The sequence below is a fragment of the Vidua macroura genome, chromosome 27, assembly GCF_024509145.1.
Source record: "Vidua macroura isolate BioBank_ID:100142 chromosome 27, ASM2450914v1, whole genome shotgun sequence".
In the NCBI taxonomy this organism is placed as follows: Eukaryota; Metazoa; Chordata; class Aves; order Passeriformes; family Viduidae; genus Vidua; species Vidua macroura.
This window is the reverse complement of record NC_071597.1, coordinates 3,663,487-3,682,589: the sequence shown is the minus strand read 5'-3', so window position 1 is coordinate 3,682,589 and position 19,103 is coordinate 3,663,487. Positions and strand designations below refer to the sequence as shown.

The following is a 19,103-nucleotide window of genomic DNA, read 5'->3' as shown; positions in this document are numbered from 1 at the left end:
TGGCCAGATTGATCTCACCCTAAGTCTGTGTTTCAGGTTACAAACAGATTTTTATAGTCTGCAAGACACACAGAGATTTAAGTTAAAAAGCTAAGGGTCAGGATTTATTTAAAGCAAGGTTGCTATCATAACATCTTAAAATATTTTGACTGACTAGCAGTAAGTAAAGCTGTATGTTTTATGGCATTAACAGAAGCAAGGCACAAGTTACATACAAGGTACACCTAAAATTTTCAGTTACTTTAATGTAAGTAAGCAAAATACAATATTGCCATTAAAAGTGTAAAAGATAAAAAGGTGACTTCATAGTGGGATTGGTGACAGACTCACCCTAGTGCAAAGTCTCCCATAGGCAGCAATTTTCTGTGAAATTGAGTTCTATCAATTTCTGATAAAATTTTTATCATTTCTGATAAAACTTCCAATTTTATCTGTGGTTACTGGAAGAGGACAAGGGTTTGCAGAGAACCTCAGTGACTGCAAAACCACAGCCATGGTGTGAGACAGCCCAAAATGATGAGTGCATCTCACCCCTGATCCTCAGTGCAAAGAGAACAGCACAGGGCCACCTTCAGTGTCCTGCACTTTTCCTGACAAGTGTTAAAATACACATCCTCTTCATCACAGCCCTAAAATTAACCAGTAGCTCAGCTTACTGTCTGGGGACATGCAGCAATTTTGACATTTTAAAACCATCCAAAATCAGGAAACTACGTCCACTGATCAAACTCCTGCTGAGTAACTACATGAAGGTAACGTGGGTGCCTAAAAGCCTCCCATGCCATCCCAGGGGAGAGAAACTTCTCAGTAATATTCCAGAATTGAATACCACCTTATTTATGCTGAGGCAGGAATTCCAGCAAAAGCCCACGTTGAATGTCATATACTCTAAGCAGCACTATGATTTAAGAGTGAAAAATCTGAGAGCTACCAAAAAAATACCTGCAGACAGCAGTTGTGCAAAAGAGAAGGAGAAACTGTATTTTGTTAACGAATAAAAGTGTATTTTGCTAATGAGTTTGTGTTTTGGATCTGCACAACTGATGGCACATCAAACGTGGCACAGATTGGTGCTTGGAATCCCATCCCTACCCCTTTTGTCTTTCCAAGTCCCCTCCAGTCAGGCAGAACAGCCACCTGTGCATTTAAATAAGTGCACAGTAGGCACCACATAACCCTTTCTGCTGCTGTGCTGATGATTCCATGAGCTGGACTCCCTTCTTTGCTGGGCCCTTCTCCCAGAGATCTGGAGTCTGCAGGATCTTTATGACCAGTTCCTCAAAGGCATGCTGCACTCCATCCTGTGTCTTGGCACTGGTCTCTGGAGGAAGGGGGAAAAATATTTTATCTTATTTGCAGGGAGTATATTCCACTTAGGAAAAATTTATTTTGGGACCAGAGAGAAGATGGGAGTTTTTTAATGAGTGAACCTTCTCTCCATTCTCTCTTAAAGGTACACTTAAGTTGAATTGGATAAACAGAAATACATCCCAGTCTGAAGTATCACGTTTTTCCACCAAAAAGAAATCCACAGTTCCCCATTTTCTCCATAATGGAGAAAAAGAAATTGTTCTCAGGTTGTCACAGCAAATCTAGAAGATAATTATTCCATAATAAAGCTGAGAAACAAAGAACACAGAGGGAATTGCATGTTGTCCCCTATGTGTTTCAATTTCTCCTAGAAATCTTTTCAAGAAGCTTTTTCTTTAGAAACTCAGTTTGTTCCCCACCTTTGTATCTTCACATTGTACATTTTATTGTTGCTGTAAGTATATTGTCTTTTATGTAGCTGCAACAGAAACTTGGAAATGAAAGATCAGCCACGGTCCTTGCAGACATCAGTAAGGAGGAAAATTTCAATCTTCTGGGCTCTGAATTAAAAAATCCTGCTAGTTTCAAGAGAATATAAAATTCATGCCTGTACAGTATAAGCAGTAAATCTGTTTCAGAGAAAAGTGCTTCTGGTTGCAGTCAATGCAGAAGCTGAAACCAACATCCCTGCACATGAATTACAGCAAAAGGAATTAATTAGGTATTTAAAAGAAAAGTAACAACCCATCAACCTGAAATACAATTGTACATTCATGCTTGGCAATACCAAAATAAACATTTCAACGTGGAGGTTTTTGTCCCAGAAATGCATACCTATAAAAAGCAGTGAGTGTTTCCTAGCAAGCTGGAGCCCTTCTTTTCTCTCTACTTCACGGTCAGGCTGCAGAGACAAATGGAAAACATGACTGAAATAAGCTACACTTGCCACTTTAAAAGAGTACCCAGAATAGCACTGCTGAAATGACAACAAAACCTCAAAAATGACGTTTTGTTGAAAGGAAAAAATGTCTGTGATATGTATTAATCAACTGGATTTTCCTACTCTATAGCTCACTGCCAGGCTGGCTGCTAGGGGGTCAAGCTGAACAGCAGCAACATCAAACCACAGAATCACAGAATCTCCTGAGCTGGAAGGGACCCACCAGGATCATCCAAGTCCAGCACAGCCCCAGAACCACCCATGTGCCAAAGCAGCAGGAAATGAATATTTTGCTGTGCTCTGAATCAAGCAGTCAAGTCCAAAAGGCCCATCAAAGGTTCTGAAACTGGGCACACTGGGAGGGACAGAGGAGAACCCAGCTCAGCAGAGCCACACTCAAAACCTCTCATTGCAAGGCAAGAGCAGAGCACCTCACTGTGCAACAGGCATCTAAAAGTGTCAGAACAGCCCAGAAACAAACAGCAAGCAGTGCACCTCACAGAGCTGAGCTCCCCTTCCCCACCTCCTGTCCAACTGAGGCTGGTCAGAAAGCAGCAGCTGTGCTGCAGGTAAGCTCACTGTTAGACAGCAGTTTTTGGGCAGACCCTTGCACCATCTTAATGGAATATCATCAATGGCATCTCTCCAGGAAAGCTCCCGTTAAATCTTTAACAATATCTGCTCCTAAAATGGTAGAAGTGGAGCCTTCCCAACTGAGGAGCAGAGTGAATTACCTCCTGACACAACAGCTGTGTTACTTACAGCACTCACCTCACATTTACACACTGATGAATAAATAATCCAGGGAAGAATGGAAAAGGATGCATTCCCAAACTGACCTTATCAGTTTTATTGCCAACCAACATCTTCACAGTGCTGCTGGAGGAGGTGTACATTTCCAGCTCATTCAGCCATCCTCCTATTCCTGTGAAAGTGTCTTTTCTTGTGACATCATACACTGAGAACAGAGGAAAAGGAGCTTAACAGCTGTAGAGTCTTGGACAATGTTGCCTTCATTGTGACAGAACTTAGTTCATCCACACTTCCTAACTACTGCCTGGAAAAAACAAAAGGTACCAGGGAACTACAGAAAGGGGCATCAACCACACACTCCTCCCAGAGCTGGAACACACTGGGCTGTGCTCACCCTAAGTCACTTCAGGATTACAGAACACAAGCACCTCTGCAAGGAAAAATGAGGTTTACCAACAGAAATATTCTACCTGTTGGTAGTGCTGAATTAGCCCACACGGAATATTTAAAAATAGGTGTTTTGTCATCTAATTTTATGTATAACTACATGTACACACTGCTGCTAAAACATGGACTGAGTTAAAAGCTGCTTTTAGGCACCGGTAACAACAACTGCATTTACATAAATCACAAAGGTTTAAAAATAATAGAATATTTTGTACAGCAAAGTTAAGGTTAGCCTTCACAAATCCTGAAAGGAAGAACCCCTTTGTTTTCTAATTACTGTTGTCACACAGAAAGAGCTTTGTCTGTGTACAAACCTCAAGTCTTACCATAATCACAATCACATCAATAGTTTCTGGGAAAAAAAACCATCATGGGGAAAGGAACACAACACAACCCCTGATTAGCCTTATTACCAGAAAACCACCCATGTAATAACTACAAAGCTAATAATTCATCCCTCAACAGCTTGCAGCATGACATCTCTGTCTTTTTAATTTAAAGTACTTTGAAGCAGCAGTATTTCCTGCCTGTGGTTTTGCATACTCAGTGTTTGAGCTAATGAGCAGTAATGTTGTAAAAAACATAATTATTCCTCTGATTATCTTGGATAACCTTTTGCAAGGAAATGCACATTTAGGAGGAAAACAGACCAGAATTTCTGTAATCATGCTTTTCTTCCAATTATTTCATACCTAAAACAACCCCTTGAGCTCCTCGGTAGTAACTGGAAGTCACTGCTCTGAAACGCTCCTGTCCTGCTGTATCCTACAGAGGGAGGGGGAAAAAACCCCAAACACACAACATCAAATACATTTAGAATAATTAAAAAAAAAAGGTATTTTAAATGAAACAAGATAAGCAAATTTAAAATTTTTATTCCTGAGCAGTAAGGATACATGAACTATTAAGATGCGAGAATGAGGAAAGCAGTCAGGAAACAGCAGCAGAAAATGGTTAAAGGAGTGTTGAGAAAAGCATGGAGAGGACCTGACTGGAAGTAAAAAGGACAAACAGACACCTGTAACATGAGTGAGACTACAGGAAAGTAAAAGGGACTCCAGAGAAACACATAAAAGGCAAGCAGCCACACAGATGGGTGTAAAACCAGCTGAACTGAATGAGGTGAGGAATAACTGATTTGCCAGTGAGAGACTCTGCAGGAAAGGAGACTGAGAGGTTCCAAACATCTCCCTCTGCTCCTTTACCACAAGACAAAGCTAGTTAGAAAGAACTACTTCAAGACTGCTACGAACCTAAGTAGGCAAGAAATTTAAAATCAGTATTTTCATTCAATTATTACTGCAACATGTCTTAAACTCATGAATAAGTAAGGATAAGTGAGGTACTAAGTACAATATGAAATTCAAAACAAACAATAAGGAGGCAACAAGTCAAATATTATTTTTTGAAAAAAATTTATTTCCTGTTATGTACAGCTTACAATTGACAGACTAACAGCTATATTGTAATATATTTATTCTTTGTTTTAAGAAAAAGGAAACTAAAATTGAGACTGTACTTACCTAATTCAACCCATTGTTACTAGGGAGATTGTATTTTAGTCCCAATTACTTAATTAGTAATGGCGTTTTCTTCCTCAAATACCTATGACCATACACATAAAATCTCTCCTTCTTAAGGCTCTTTCATTCCACTTAGAAGAATTTAATGTTTGTTTGATATTACAAATAATCCTGATCACACAAATCAGCCACAATCTGACTTCAGTCTGCAGATGCTGAAAACTCAGCATCAGGAAGTTCAGAACAAATGCCTGAGGTTTCCCAGTTAATCTGAATCAACCTTTAAATAGTTCAAGAACACGTTTGTGTGGTTTTTTTGTGTGATTTTAACCAAAATAAAGCATCACACAGAGTTGCTACACAGCCCCTACAGGCAATCACCCAGCTCCTTACCCAGAGCATCACCTTTCTCTGCTTGACTCCATTTCTGTGCTCCTGGCTCATGCAGGCACCTCTCTGCCACGGATGGGTTTGTCTTTGCCTGAGGTGGGATTAATCCAAACAATCTTTCCTAAAATACCTTTCATGTGTACCACGGGGACTTTATCTCCACCCACTGTGTGCAGGGGCTCAGCCTGGGCAGGACCAGCTCGATTGATGGAGCCTCTCTCACACGAGAAAGTGCAGCAAAGAGCACTCAAAGCCTCCACTGGAACGGAAGGAAACCCAAACCTTGACTAAGGAAGCCTTTAGAAATGTTTTTGTTTGCCTGCAGCTACTGCTGTACGATCACAAAACTCATTCTGCATGCATTGTGGCCTAAGGATAAAATCTCAACGTGCAGAAGACTTTAACAAAGAGAGAGGAGGAGCAGGAAGGAAGCGAGAGTGAAGAAACCACAAAAAGGAGCTCTCGAAGCTTGTACATCTCTCAAAACCCAACACAGCCCATCTGTCTGGAACAAGACCTACCCAGACGGCCAGCTGTACTGCGCGGCCCTCCACCACCATTCTCTTCATTTTAATATCAACACCTACGAGTTAGAAGGGGAGGCTCGTCAGAAGGAACCGCCGAATTCCCGCCCTGGCAGCCCCCGGCATCCGCACGATCCCGGCTCCGGGCCCCAAAAAGAACAAGCCCAGCAAGAAGCAGCCCAGCAGGAGCAAGCCCAGCCCCGGGCGGGCGGACCCCGGGCTCACCGACGGTGGGTGTCAGGCGCGGATCAAAGGCGCCGTCCATGAACCTCCGCAGGAGGCTGTGGGGAGAGAAAGGGCGGCCTCAGCCCGGGGCTGCGCTCGGGGCCCCCGCGCGGGCCGCGGCAGCACCTGGACTTCCCCACGCCGCTGTCTCCGACCAGCAGCAGCTTCAGGGTGAGGCCTGCGGGCTCCATCCCGCAGCGTTCCGGGCCGGCGACCGCCGCTGCTGCGCCCCCCGAGCGGCCGCCCGCTCCTCTCGGCCGTGCGGCCCCGGCAGCTGCCGCGGCCCCGCCTCTGAGGCGGCGGCCGGGCCCGGGCGGGGCGGGAGCGGGCCGGGCCGGAGCCGCAGCGCCGAGGGCTGCTGGCGGGCGGAGGCTCGGCCATGGGCGATTACCAGATCTCGGTGGAGGAGCTCAACGAGCTCCTGTCTAACGGGAGCGGCTGCTACAGCCTGCCCAGCGCGCACAGCAACGAGGTGGTGCCGCGCATCCACGTGGGGAACGCGTGAGTGCGCCGGAGCGGGGCCGGGCGGGGGAGCCGAGCAGGCCCGGCCCGGGGGGTGCGGGGGGCGGAGGGGCCGGGCCGGGCCGGGCCGGGTGCGGTGCCCGGCGGGCAGAGGGCCGGGCCGGGCCGGGCCGGGGCGGGTGCGGTGCCCGGCGGGCAGAGGGCCGGGCCGGGCCGGGCCGGGGCGGGTGCGGTGCCCGGCGGGCAGAGGGCCGGGCCGGGCCGGGCCGTGAGGCGCGGAGCGGTCACCCAGCAGCTCCCGGTGCTTCGAGCCGGGGGCAGCCAGGCTGCAGGACGGGATCGGCTGGATCTCAGCGGGCCCTGCGGGGTTTGTTTTTTACACCACATCATGATCTCAGTTATCTGCTCCAGTCCCGTCCTATCCTGCTGATTCTCCTTCCACTTTTTGGTCCATCTCCTTGTGAAATTCGGGATTTTTTTATTTTTTTTTTTAAAATACAAGTATATTATACCGGGTCCCTGTTCTTACTTTAGGTTTGTACGTCCTACAGGTCAAGATCGTAGGTTGTCACTAACTTACTCCTAAGGCAGACCAAATTATATTTGTTACTGCAGGTTGGTGCAGACATGCAGGTGTAGAGATGGCACTGAAATCACTCAGAAGCCAGTCTGGGTGTCTGACAGCCACCATCTCCTTCATACTTACAGCACTTACCTGGACGAAAGGAAGTCATAGCTTGGAAGCTGATTTGTGCATTAAATAATTTAAAAAGAACTTCGAACACAGCTACTACAGAGTCGTTTTCATTGTTCAGTAATTTATTTTATTTATAGAGTATGGATTTTAATATGTTCACCTGCAAGCGTGTGTCAGAACAGATAATGCATGTATAAGTTGCACAGTGGAAAATCTGTCTAGAGGAAATCTTGACTGTCGAGAAAGACTTTTTATGTAAAAAGTGACAAACAGAAATATCTGAAGCACAGGAACAGTTCGGCTGGTAGTTGGATAAACAGAAAACATGCAGTTGTATTGTCAGTGTTTCTTAAAGAATGCTGAAAAATTGTAGAGAGCAGCTAAAAGTAAGAAATAACTTTGTGGCTGAAAAAACTATTTCACAATTGGAACAGATAATCTACTTAATTTGTCAAGACTTAAGAGGCAATAATATCTTTGAAGCATCCACAGAGAGTTAAGCTAATGCTGAGGTCTAGTTGAATAGATGGATTTGCATTAAGATTTGGTCACTGCATGGTGAACTTTGACATTCTCTAACTGGAAATAATATTAATTCTTAAGAGGATGTTTGGTATCAAGTGGAGTTGAGGTATACTCTGCATTGAAGCAGCATTTGCTATATTAGTCATTCTGAAAGAATATGAATTTCCAGCATAATTTTGAGCTTCATGTCCAGCTTTTTTACTCTTGCTGTGTGTAATATAGGGTCACGTTTTGGATAACAAGCAACAGAGATTTTATAACAATAAAACTTCACAGAGCAGCCAGAGTAGGGGGATTGGAATGCCAACATGTAATATGAAAGCAAACAGGAACTCACAGGAAAAAATTCAAACCTCTGAGGGAGATTCAGAAACTTCTGTTGGTTACATTTTAGAAGATTTTGCACAGCAGTGCGGCTGTCTCTCCTTAAGAGTAACTCATATTTAGATAAAAATGACAACAAAGAGACATTGAGGCTGATGAGGTTAAATTGGGTCACAGTGTAGAGTAACAGTTTATCTGTCAAGTGACTGGAAGTTGCAGGCAGAGCCAAAGTAATGGATCTTCCAGGCAATACACAAAAGTCAAAATTAATGAAAATTCAGAGATAAAATATTTTTTTAAATTATGGGTTTCCATATTACCATAGGCAATTCTGACCTCTCAAGAAGATTAGACAAAATTTGTGAAGATAAGAGTAAAAATGTTATACCCCTAAAACAAGAATTGTATAGGTGATAGACTAGCACAATTATGTATTTTTCAAACAGTAACAAAATAACAATTTGGGATGCACTGCAAGTGCACATCATTGTGTGCTTCTGTATATGTGGAGATGTGTTTCATTAACATCTTAATCTGACCAGAAGGGTTGGACAGAATTCATTTTTATCAGGGCTGCAGGTGACACAAAAATGGGGACAAGAGGGAGCAGTCAGCACACTGGAGGGTGGGAGGCTTTTTATCCAGAGCACCCATTTTTGTGAAAAGCAGTGTTTTACCTGAAAATGGACAGGCTTAGATTGCTGAACTGCTGACTAAGGGAATTTGTCTGTGGGGTTTTCCCCAGATGCCTGGAAACCTGTAACGATTCTGGCCTTGTCTCCAGAACTGTATTTGGTAAAAATGTTCTGGTCTTGAATGCCCAATCTTACTTTTTCTGTCTGCTTTGATGTATGTGGGTAACCCATGAAGCAATTCTTTGTTCTTAATGTGCTAGAAGTGCAGATGTGTTGTAAGGAGTATGGAGGGCATTCTCCCAAAATTAATATTAAATTCAGTGACTCTACGGGAAGTGTTGGTAAGGAAACAATTTTCCATAGACAGGACAGTGCAAATTAAAATGTGTTAATAGGCTGGCATTTTTTGCCATTAAAAACTTGGTTTATTTGTTTATAATTCCATATGCCAATAGTTCACAGCCTCGTGTAGTCTAAATTGCTGATGAATGGTTCTCCAAAGCCTGTGTTTTGTGGCTGGTAAAATAATTAATATCTGTTCAAAAGAAACACTTCTTACTGGTGTTTCTCACAGGATGAGGAACTCTAAATCTCCCCTATTGAGCATGGATGAGATTCTGTGGTTTTTTTCAGGAACCAGATGAAGCTGATGTTAGCATCTCTCTGCTATTTGAAGGAGCTAGCATTTCAACATCCAACATGATGCAGCTGGAATGAAATGTTAAGGATGAGAGAGATCCAAGGACTGTTTGGAAAGGGAGAAACAAATGGCATACAAATTCTCTCTTTTTCACCTCTAGCTGTGTAAGAAAATCATCTGTAAAATCTGCAAAAATCATTCACTGGGAATGAGTTTGCCTCCAAGGAAGCCAGTCTGTTGCCACATTCAACCATGATTTCAGGATGGGAGTTCCTGTTGATGCTGAACAGTCAGATACATGCTGATCTATATAATGTTAATTAAACCATATTCTCACCCTACTAAGCATAGGAACTCACTGCTGAATTAACACTTTTTGGTTTGGCCTTGCTCTGTAGGATTTTTGTGTTGAAAGCAGAATTCTCCAGACACTGAAACTTCTCCCCTGGCACAGATGATGTCCTGCCAGATGGAAAATCTGTCAGCATTTGTTTGGGTAATGAAGTCTTACAAATATTTGGTTCATTGCCATAGTTGCTTGGTACAGACAGCAGAAAATGTAGAAGCTTCAGTCATGCATAAATCTTCATCTGCTTTCACTAGAATTTAAGGGGTGTGCAGTCATCAGGAAGAAAGGAATTCTCAAGAGTTCATGGCCTTGAATTACACCAAAATTGTGAGTGAATGGACTCAGAGATTCATATAGATGTAAACTGACTAATTTGGGTGTTTAAGTTTTTAGGTTACCTAAGTGTCCAGCCAGAAGCCCTGGATGCATTGCCATCTCACAGAAACCTGTCCAAAATGATACTGCACAAATGCTTATCTGGAGTTCAGCTTAATATTAAGACCTCTTGTATTTGCAATTTATGAGTTGAGCTGTAGGGAGTTTTTAAAAAATATTTCTGTTTCCATATCCAGTTAAACACATACTGAAAGCTGATTTTAAAAACAATCTGTCTTTTTACACAGCATGCAGGAACTGAGTTATCCTTCAGCTCAAGTTTTCTGTCACATCCTGCTAATCTTGACCAGTGGGGCTTAGATTTTACTAGGAGACCAGGTGGTGTGATAAAACATGTGGGGTTTTTTTCTTCTCAGGAAAAGTGAGGCAATATTGCAACTGACATTTGGAAATAATCAGAATCAGAATGAAAAGTAATGGGATTATGGCAAAAAGGAGTTAATGCTCTCCTGATATCACTTAATGGTTAGCTCCTCTTACTGCAGATTGCATGCCAGGGCACAGCAGAGACTGGTGCATGGTCAGCTGTGTTCCTGAGCAGATGGGTTCTTTGCCATTGTGCATCCTGGAGCTTTTATCAAAGCTTATGGCATTATTACTGGATCTAATTAATTGTCATCATCAAGACTGAAAGGCATGATTATTATCATCCAGCTCAATTATTCACTAAGAGAGTAGGTGACTTTTAGCCACCTAAAGATGGAAGCTGGTGGTTTTGCTACAATTATTGGGAAAACTGAGGAGTTGGAAAGGACTAAGCTGACCTAAAAGTCCTGAATGCTTTCTTAAGCACTTTAGCATCTTAAACATCACTCATCTGGAGTCTGTCACGTTCAGATACTGATTTCAGCTAAGACACTGAAAATCGTAACACTTGTGATGGAAAGACTGAGTCTCAAAGGCTGAATGATATCTCTGTGTTGCTGGCCTCTGCACAGCCTTGACAGATCTTTCCAAGGCTTCAGAGGTGTTGAAGAGCACAGGGCATAGGACCACACCTCTTAATAGTCCTTAGATGAGTCTTTTGAAGATTTAAGTAACATTTACTCAGTTACTTTCCTCTTGTGGCCTGATAAGAAGTCAGTGCTGTTTCACAGTGCTTAAAATTGCCCCCTAAAATGTCAGTTTGTCTGGGCTGCCTGCAAAAGTAGCCAGTACTGCTTATCAAGTTCTGCAACACTGGTACCTGACAGTGGAGGTTTGTTATAACTGGGTTTTAAATTATTTTATGTGGATAATAATTAATCTTAGAAGTTAATGTGTTATCATCTCCAGTATTTTCCTAGTTTGGTCAGAATTTTATGCCACAGTAGGATCTCACAGATGCAGATTCATTTTCATGTGTGCATTCCTCAGCTGACAGCCAAGGAAGCAGCATTCTCTCATGCACAAGTAGTGACTATGGCTCTGAATATTTTTGTGAATTTATAACCTGTAGCCAATTCACTTTTGGGCACAGCACATTGGCATCTATTAACAGAAAAATTAAAGGGTTTGGTTATCAATACCTAAATACTGAGATGATTCACCAAATTCTAATAATTTTCTTGACACTTTTTGTCATGCAGGTTCATAGCCAAGAACATTATGAGGCTGCAGCGCCTGGGGATAACCCATGTTCTGAATGCAGCAGAGGGGAAATCATTCATGCATGTGAACACTAATGCAGAGTTCTATGAAGGCACAGGCATCAGATACCATGGCATTAAAGCTAACGATACACAGGAGTTCAACCTCAGCCGCTATTTTGAGGAGGCAGCTGATTTTATTGACAAAGCCCTTTCCCAGAAAGATGGTAAGGCAAACTGAAATACCTTTCTACCATGTTTTCTGTGCACTGCATATGTTTCTTAGAGATTTGCTGTTTAAAATGCTTCTTTGCTCATATTATCCACAGAACAACCAAGTGAAAAATTCAGATAAAGGCCCTGAATCAAAGGCACAAGAATGCACAACAAGACAGCTTAGTTTTGTGTTTATGCATGTAGGTCTCCAGTACATGGCAAAGGGAAGTCTGTCACTGTAGGGGTGACTTTGAAATGGGAAACAGCTGCTGCATCTTATTATAGTTTCTTTCTGGGAAGAGATGTTTTTACTTTTCCTTAGAAATGTTAAATCACATTAAAAAGATTCTTAAAAAATAAGTGAATGGTCTAAAAGTTGTTTAAGGACATTAGAAATTACAATTTAAAGGCAGAAGTGATATAAGTAATAGAAGTACTAAAGAGTAGTCACATAACCTGTTACATGGGTATTTTCCAAATGTACAGTAGGAATACAGCTGCCACCTTACAGTCTTTATTACATGAAGTCATTACATTATTTTATGTGTTGATTGCCTCTATTTCCTAGGATTGCAGGAAAGTTGAAGGTTATATTTGCAATGTTGCTTATTGCCACATTTCTCTGTAGTGTGTTTCCTCAGAGCAGAAATCCTAGGACATAGTGCAGTGGGACAGATGGTGTTTGTGTTGTCTAACTATTTCAACATTCCAGTTATTTCTGCACATGCTTAATTTCCTTCTTGCTTCGTGACTGAGCATTGAATCAGAGGAATGAGAACTCCCACAGTTCTAGAAGCTTTCTCTGAAATAGGCAAAGGGGTTCTGGAGCTGTGACGTGGGTTTTGACAGATGGAAATAAATTCTACATCCAGTTTGAAGACATATGAAAAATTCTAAAAATTAAATGCAGCTCTTGCAGTTAGCATTGTGACTCACTGAAACAGGCTGCAAGGGGAGAGAAGGGTTTGCTGTGCCATGACTGCACCTGCTCAGTTTAATCTCAGTAGTTTCAGGGTCGGTAAATTCAGAGTCAGTCTGGATTTGCAGCAGTTCATTTGCTGATTCTTTCAGCCTTAGCAGCTGTTTAGCACACCCACCACTGGTTTTTTAACGTGGTAAACAAAGAGGAACTTTGGAGCTGGGTGATGTTGGAGTCAGTTTTAAGATTACCTGGCTACTGCTAATTGTTAGTTTTGTTTGACATTGAAGTGTAGAGTCAGGATAGTGAAGAGAAGAGGAATATAATAGTGTTCTCCTTCAATTTCATTCTAGTGTGCAGTGCCTGAAGGTCTGGAAGGCAGGTCTGGTATCCTGCAGGTCTGGAAGGCAGCCCTTCAGCCACTGCCTTTCACAGAGAAAGGCTAGAAACCTTTTTGCTGCTGACCACTTGCTGAAAAGTCAATTCTCTTCCATGTATATTATCAAGAATCTCTAAATTTTGCTAATTTATTACTACAGGCTCTCAAGAAATGTTGAGAATTAATTATTTTAGCTCTTTTACCATGATTTGCCTTGAGCTGAGAAGCTTTTGCTGTTTAAGGCAAATGTGGTAACAGGATTTCTGTTGGTGTGATTCAAAGCAAGTTGTAATTATGATAGGAGTGTGTGTGTATGGTTCAGCTTGTTTTCTTGTCTCAAAAAACAATTTACTCTGGAGAGTAGACTGGGACCACATGTCCCACTGCATTTGGGAAGGAGAAAATTTCTGGAAAAGCAGATCAAAGAGGAAGAAGCTGAGAAACAGTAAAATCAGGTTTGATCTCTCAAAGGGAGCAGTGGCCTGCTTTTTTGTTTTTGGATACCTCACTGTTGGAACCCACTCCCCATGTGGTGGGTTAACCTTGGCTGGACACCAGGTGCCCACCAAGCCATGGCAGCACATCCCTGCCTCAGCTGGACAGGGGAGAAAAATAAAACAAAAGGCTTATGGCTCAAGGGCAGGGAGATCACCCAGCAATTACCATCCCAGGCAAAAGAGACTCAACTTTAGGAAGTTAATTTCATTTAATGCCAATCAAATCAGAGTAGGGGAATGAGAAACAAAATCAAACCTTAAAAGACCTTCCCTCTACCCTTCCTTTCTTTCCACGTTCAGCTTCATTCCCTATTTCTCTGCCTCCTCATGCCAAGCAGCACAAGGGGACAGGGAATGGGGATTGCAGCCAGTTAATCACACATTTCTGATGAACACACACCTTCCTCTTCATTCTCTTCCCCTGCTCCAGTCTCACCCACAGGAGACATCCAAGAACTTCTCCAATGTGAGGCCTTCCCAGAGGCTGCAGCTTTGCGTTACCTGCTCTGGCTGGATCCCTTCTTCCATGGGGCACCATCCTCCAGGAGCAGTTTGCTTTAGTGCAGGACTTCCACAGGTTCACAAATCCTGCCTGGAAACCTCTTCCAGCATGTGTTCCTCTAGCCATGGAGCCACAGGTCCTGCTCCAGTGCTGCCTTCCCATGGGTCACGGCCTCCTCTGGGCATGTCCCCTGGCTCTGGCACTGGCATGGGGTCCCCATGGGCTGCAGGGGGGTGTCTGCTCTGCTCTGCTCTGGACCTGCATGGATTGCAGGGGGATAGCCTGCCTCACCATGGCTGCAGGGGGATCTTCTCTCCAGGGCCTGGAATTCCCTCTCCTCTTCTGCTTTCACTGACCTGGGTGTCTGCAGAGGTTTTTTTTTCACATATTCTCACTCCTCTCATTCACCTGCTGTTGTGCAGCAGGTTTTTTTTCCCCCATGTTAAATATGTTACCCCAGAGGTGCTACCACTGTCACTGGATCCGGCTGGCTCTGGCTGTTCTGGACACAGGGGAAGCCTCTGGCATCTTCTCACAGAAGGCACCCCTGTGGCCCCCCCACCACCAAGATGTTGCCATGCAAACTCAATACAACCCACCTAATATGTAGAGTGAGTTCCCTAATCAGTCAGCTGGAAGCATTTTATTGGTGCTGACAAACAGCATGGTTGGTATTTCTGCTTCTTGTCTCTGCAGAGGAGGCAGCTTCATCTACTTGAGTGTTGATGTGGCCTCATAAATAGCCGGAGAAGTGGCCAGGTATGATGCAGCATGGAGTTAGTGCAGCAGTTGGCAGCAATGCAGCAGAAAGGCTGGATATCTTTGAAGAGATGCAGTACATGCCAAACAGCATATTTGTCTTCAGTGTATTTTAAACTTCATTTATTTGTGCTCTTTGGTACTGGTCATCTTTAGGGGCAAAGCTTGTCAAACCCAACAAAGACTGAAGAAGTGCAGTGAATAGACATAGTTTGACTGTTGTGATACGGCAAAATCTGTTTCAGTGAGATTGTTTGACATGCAACCTATTTTTTTTCCTTTTGCATTACCCTTGCTCACAGACTGTGTAGCTACTACCAGTGTGAACACCTTTCTTCCAACTGCAGCATGTCTCCTGTAGCATTTCAGTTCTCAAGCTGTGAAAGGACTGTTATCAATACACTCCATATCCTAGCTGTTTCCTGTAACAGTGTGGGGTTTAGGTGGTGCTTGCTGCTACCTCCATCTTATTCCCCAATAAGCATCTCCTGTGGAAAAGCAGCTTGGGTAAGCATCCAGGCAAAGCAGGCAAGTCCACACACCACACTCACCATGGTTAGCTCAGCAAGGAGAGGCAGAAGGGCTTTTTGTATGGTCAGTTCCAGTGAGGTTTATTTCAGCAGGCCAAAGGGGAACCAGAGACAAAAGACAGATGATGTGCTCTGCACAAGGTTAAGTAGGGGAGGGCACGGGGAAGCACAAAGGGCAGGGAAAGGGGATTGGCTTTCAGGGAAGATGGGGCTGGTCATCAGAGTACCACAACCAAGGAGGAAACAGGGAAAGGAGAAACCAGGAGAATTTGGGATTTATGGGGAAGGGAACTGGGATGGATCGGTGTTAAGCAAGAGTCCATTGGGAAGTTTTTTTTCTGTCTGCCCAAGTGGGAGAAACTATGGTTAATCTCTCCAAGGCAATGCTCTGGGGATTTCCCTGAGGGGGAAGGATTTAAAGGATTCCACAACTCCCCAGTTTTTTCTTACTATGAAGACTTCTGCAGACACTTAACTAAACAGGAAAACATGAGCAAAACAATAAAAACAATGATTACAATCCAAAAAATTCCTTTAACAAAAGATGAAACCCATCTTGTCAACCCCCATTGTCCGAAAAGTTCATTGATCCAATCTGGGTTCTTTTCCACCTTTAAGTCCTTTATTTGTTCCCTCCGCTTCTGGTTGCTTGCACGGATAGATTCTGAGTGTGAGGAAAGGTTGAGGCAGCACATCCCTTCCAAGTCGTGGCAGCCATATCCATGGGCAGGCAGCAAAAAAGTCTGTTATTTCCTGTTGCTTTCAGACACCCCATTGAGCTGTGACTGTGTCCCTGCAGGCCAGGTGTTCGTGCACTGCCGGGAGGGCTACAGCCGCTCGCCCACGCTGGTCATCGCCTACCTGATGCTGCGGCGGAGCATGGACGTGCGCAGCGCGCTCTGCGCCGTGCGCCAGAAGCGCGAGATCGGCCCCAACGACGGCTTCCTCCGGCAGCTGTGCCAGCTCAACGAGCGCCTGCTGAAGGAGGGCAAGATCAAGCCCTAGAGCACGGCACAGCAGCGGTGGTTTCTTCAGCTCCCCAAAGCTTTAGAGGAAGGCTTAGGCGCTTCAGAGACGCAAATTTCAACCACCGTGCTAAAGCGAGACGGAATTCCTGCTTGTCTGGTGAAAGAACCTTCTGGAACTCTGACTCTTTCGAGATGGGACAAAGTTGTGTCACTGTTTGGAGCTGTTGCCATAAAGAGATGTTTTTAGAGGGGTAACTCCAGTGATAAGAGCTGTCTTCACACACATTGCAGAGCCCTTGCAGATTCCATAGCATATGTGGTTTGCATTGACATTGAATGTGATTTATTTAAGCTTTGTCTTTAGTCTCACCAGTTCCCAAAAGTTCCCAACACATCTCTTCACTCACTCTTAATAAGAGCACTGTAATTTCTAAAGCTTCTTTTTCATGCACACAGGTGCCTAAAGTTTGAATGTAGGAGCTTCAAGGAATGGGAAGCATATATACAAATGCACAGATGCATTCACTTGGAAAATAAAGTGCATGCAGTGTTTTGTGTGGATTTATGCAATTCACAGTGTGAGAGTAAAGCCATTCAGAGCCCATGCTTGATGCACCCTGTCTTTCCAAGATTAGTTTTTTATCTCTTCTGTTACGATGGACATGAAATAGTCTGTTATTAAATACTCTTTTATTTTTATTTTGAAATCATACTAGAAAAAGAATGTCAAGAGCAAATGCTGAGGGAAGAACTTGAACAAGGAAGAAATAATACTTGTATTTAGAAATGTTTGTGGTGGATGTATAGTTAAGACCTAAGTATCCTAATATAATGCCTTTCAAAGCTTGTATGGAATTACAGTGTCTTTATCTCTTCTTTATTCTCACTGTTCAGTGACAGAATGGAATGACCACACATGCAGATTACTTCCAGAACAGGTGTGCTTACAAAGCAGTTTGCAGAAGAACACTCTTGACTTCTTGGATTGCTTGCATGGTATCATTAAATAAAAATGAGCATTGTAATGTACCACACCGTATAGGAAATATTTACATTCTATTCAAATAAATGATGATTTGATTCTGTTTACTACAGATGAAATGAGTCATTGCAGTGTTGGGAGAGGGAGCTTTGTTTGCACTGTGCCTGACTTAGTGTGTGAATGTGTACCTGTGAGTTACAGCACTGTATTCATGCAAATGATCTCCCACTGCAAACTGGAACTGTTGGTTAAACCATCACAAACCAGGGTGACTGTTCCATTCTCACCTGTGCTTTAATGTAGTTCTAGAATGAAAAACCTTAACACTGTTTTAAACAGAAACACTGCATTAGTGACACATGTGATCCCAGGTGTAGTTTTGTGTATTCAGTGCAGCAATCAGAAATTACAAAGGACATGCCTGCATTGTTTCACTGCTGTTGGTGGGGCTGTGTGGTTTGGAGGTGTGGGAGTGGCATTGGAGGCTCTGGATAGCAAGGTAAGGTTCTTGAAGTTAAACTCCAGAGGTGATTATTCTGCTTGAGCTCCAGTCTTCCTGTTTTTCCTTCCACAGGATGGAGCTGCCACATCAAGGAGCCTTTTCTCTGTTGTGTCCTTCAAGTGACAGTGGAGGAGCACTCTGTGTGGTGTTGCCTGTCACATCTCCACAGTCAGTCAGTATTCAGTGCTTGCTTTGAATCAGGATGGTTCAGTAATAACAAGCAGTAGTCAATCCCACTAGCTAATTACACAGCTGTTTGCTTTCTCCCATTGATCCATATAATCAGGAGTAGACTAATTGCTTCTTCAAAACTCCCAGTTACTAATTTCATGTTGTGTGAAATAGGAGTAGTGGCTTTAGAAATAGGAATACTGGCCTTACCTTTTCTACAATGCTGACTTTTCATACTGCAGTCTAATTTATAAATTACCCTTTTAAAATTTTTACTATAAACATGGATTCTTTTTTTTGTCTTGTCTCACACCATATATTGTTAACACCTATTTGCACTATAAGGAAGAAAAAGGGAAATTCACATTGGATGCACTTTATCTTTCACCTGTTACTTGGAAGTCAAAATTCCAGTCCATTAAAGAGCTAAGGAACCATTAGGCATTAGACCTTTGTTACTCTTGAGTAGATTGTAAGAAGGCTGGTAGTTGTCAGACTGGAACCAGAATGGTTTATTAAAATTGAGTCTGTTTACCTTATGGTGATGTTTCTGTAGTTGTCAGTATCAGGAAATACTGAAAATCAAAACAGGGGAATATGTTCTTATATTCAAGATAATATTTTCCTTCATGTGACACTGGCCACTCTTATGGTAACTCTGGCCCATTTGTCTCAGTATAACAAAACTGATTTAGCAAATGTTTTGTAATATGAGGGTGGAGAGGCATAAGTAAGACAACATTATAAATTGGTTTTAAAAGTGAGACAGTATATCATATTTAAAATTACTGACAGGCAACTCAGCAACGAAACCATTTCTGCTTTTAGAGCAGGCTAAAAATAGTTAAAATGTCAGAGCACTGCTCCATTAATGGATCATACCCTTCCTCTGAGTCTTGCTCTCCAAGTACAGTCATGTTGCAAACTCCTCTGCCCATTTTAGCTGGCCAGGAAGATCTTGTATGTCTC

The 19,103-nt window shown here is 43.0% G+C and overlaps 3 protein-coding genes across 4 annotated transcripts in view; 1 reads left to right on the top strand and 2 right to left on the bottom strand.

The window, feature by feature from the left end:
- LOC128819775 (ubiquitin carboxyl-terminal hydrolase 42-like) overlaps positions 1 to 19,103 on the bottom strand; it is an 88,489-nt gene that overhangs the window by 62,976 nt on the left and 6,410 nt on the right. The window lies entirely within an intron of this gene.
- LOC128819783 (ras-related protein Rab-18-B-like) lies at positions 77 to 6,586 on the bottom strand. Of its 2 annotated transcripts, none has more exons than XM_054000128.1 (7): positions 6,505 to 6,586; positions 6,114 to 6,169; positions 5,886 to 5,947; positions 4,144 to 4,216; positions 3,091 to 3,209; positions 2,146 to 2,212; positions 77 to 1,321 (listed from the first exon to the last, which is right to left on the bottom strand). In XM_054000128.1, exons 2-7 carry the CDS (start codon positions 6,151 to 6,153, stop codon positions 1,146 to 1,148), a joined length of 537 nt encoding a protein of 178 aa, XP_053856103.1. In that variant the 5' UTR covers positions 6,154 to 6,169; positions 6,505 to 6,586; the 3' UTR covers positions 77 to 1,145. The 2 variants fall into 2 exon arrangements, with proteins under 2 accessions (XP_053856103.1, XP_053856102.1); XM_054000127.1 differs by lacking the exon at positions 6,505 to 6,586 and adding an exon at positions 6,240 to 6,401.
- Positions 6,422 to 17,573, top strand: DUSP3 (dual specificity phosphatase 3). Its single transcript, XM_054000129.1, has 3 exons — positions 6,422 to 6,614; positions 11,710 to 11,936; positions 16,311 to 17,573. Exons 1-3 carry the CDS (start codon positions 6,493 to 6,495, stop codon positions 16,514 to 16,516), a joined length of 555 nt encoding a protein of 184 aa, XP_053856104.1. The 5' UTR covers positions 6,422 to 6,492; the 3' UTR covers positions 16,517 to 17,573.

Bases quoted from the DNA above. Each gene is read 5' to 3' on its own strand.
- LOC128819783 (XM_054000127.1), bottom strand. From the start codon at position 6,304: ATGGAGCCCGCAGGCCTCACCCTGAAGCTGCTGCTGGTCGGAGACAGC. The intron at 5,948-6,113 runs GTGAGCCCGGGG...TCTAACTCGTAG, and splicing joins GCGCCTGACACCCACCGTCG to GTGTTGATATTAAAATGAAG. The intron at 2,213-3,090 runs GTCAGTTTGGGA...TTGTCTCTGCAG, and splicing joins TTGGCAATAAAACTGATAAG to CCTGACCGTGAAGTAGAGAG.
- DUSP3 (XM_054000129.1), top strand. From the start codon at position 6,493: ATGGGCGATTACCAGATCTCGGTGGAGGAGCTCAACGAGCTCCTGTCT. The intron at 6,615-11,709 runs GTGAGTGCGCCG...TTTGTCATGCAG, and splicing joins CGCATCCACGTGGGGAACGC to GTTCATAGCCAAGAACATTA. The intron at 11,937-16,310 runs GTAAGGCAAACT...GTGTCCCTGCAG, and splicing joins AGCCCTTTCCCAGAAAGATG to GCCAGGTGTTCGTGCACTGC.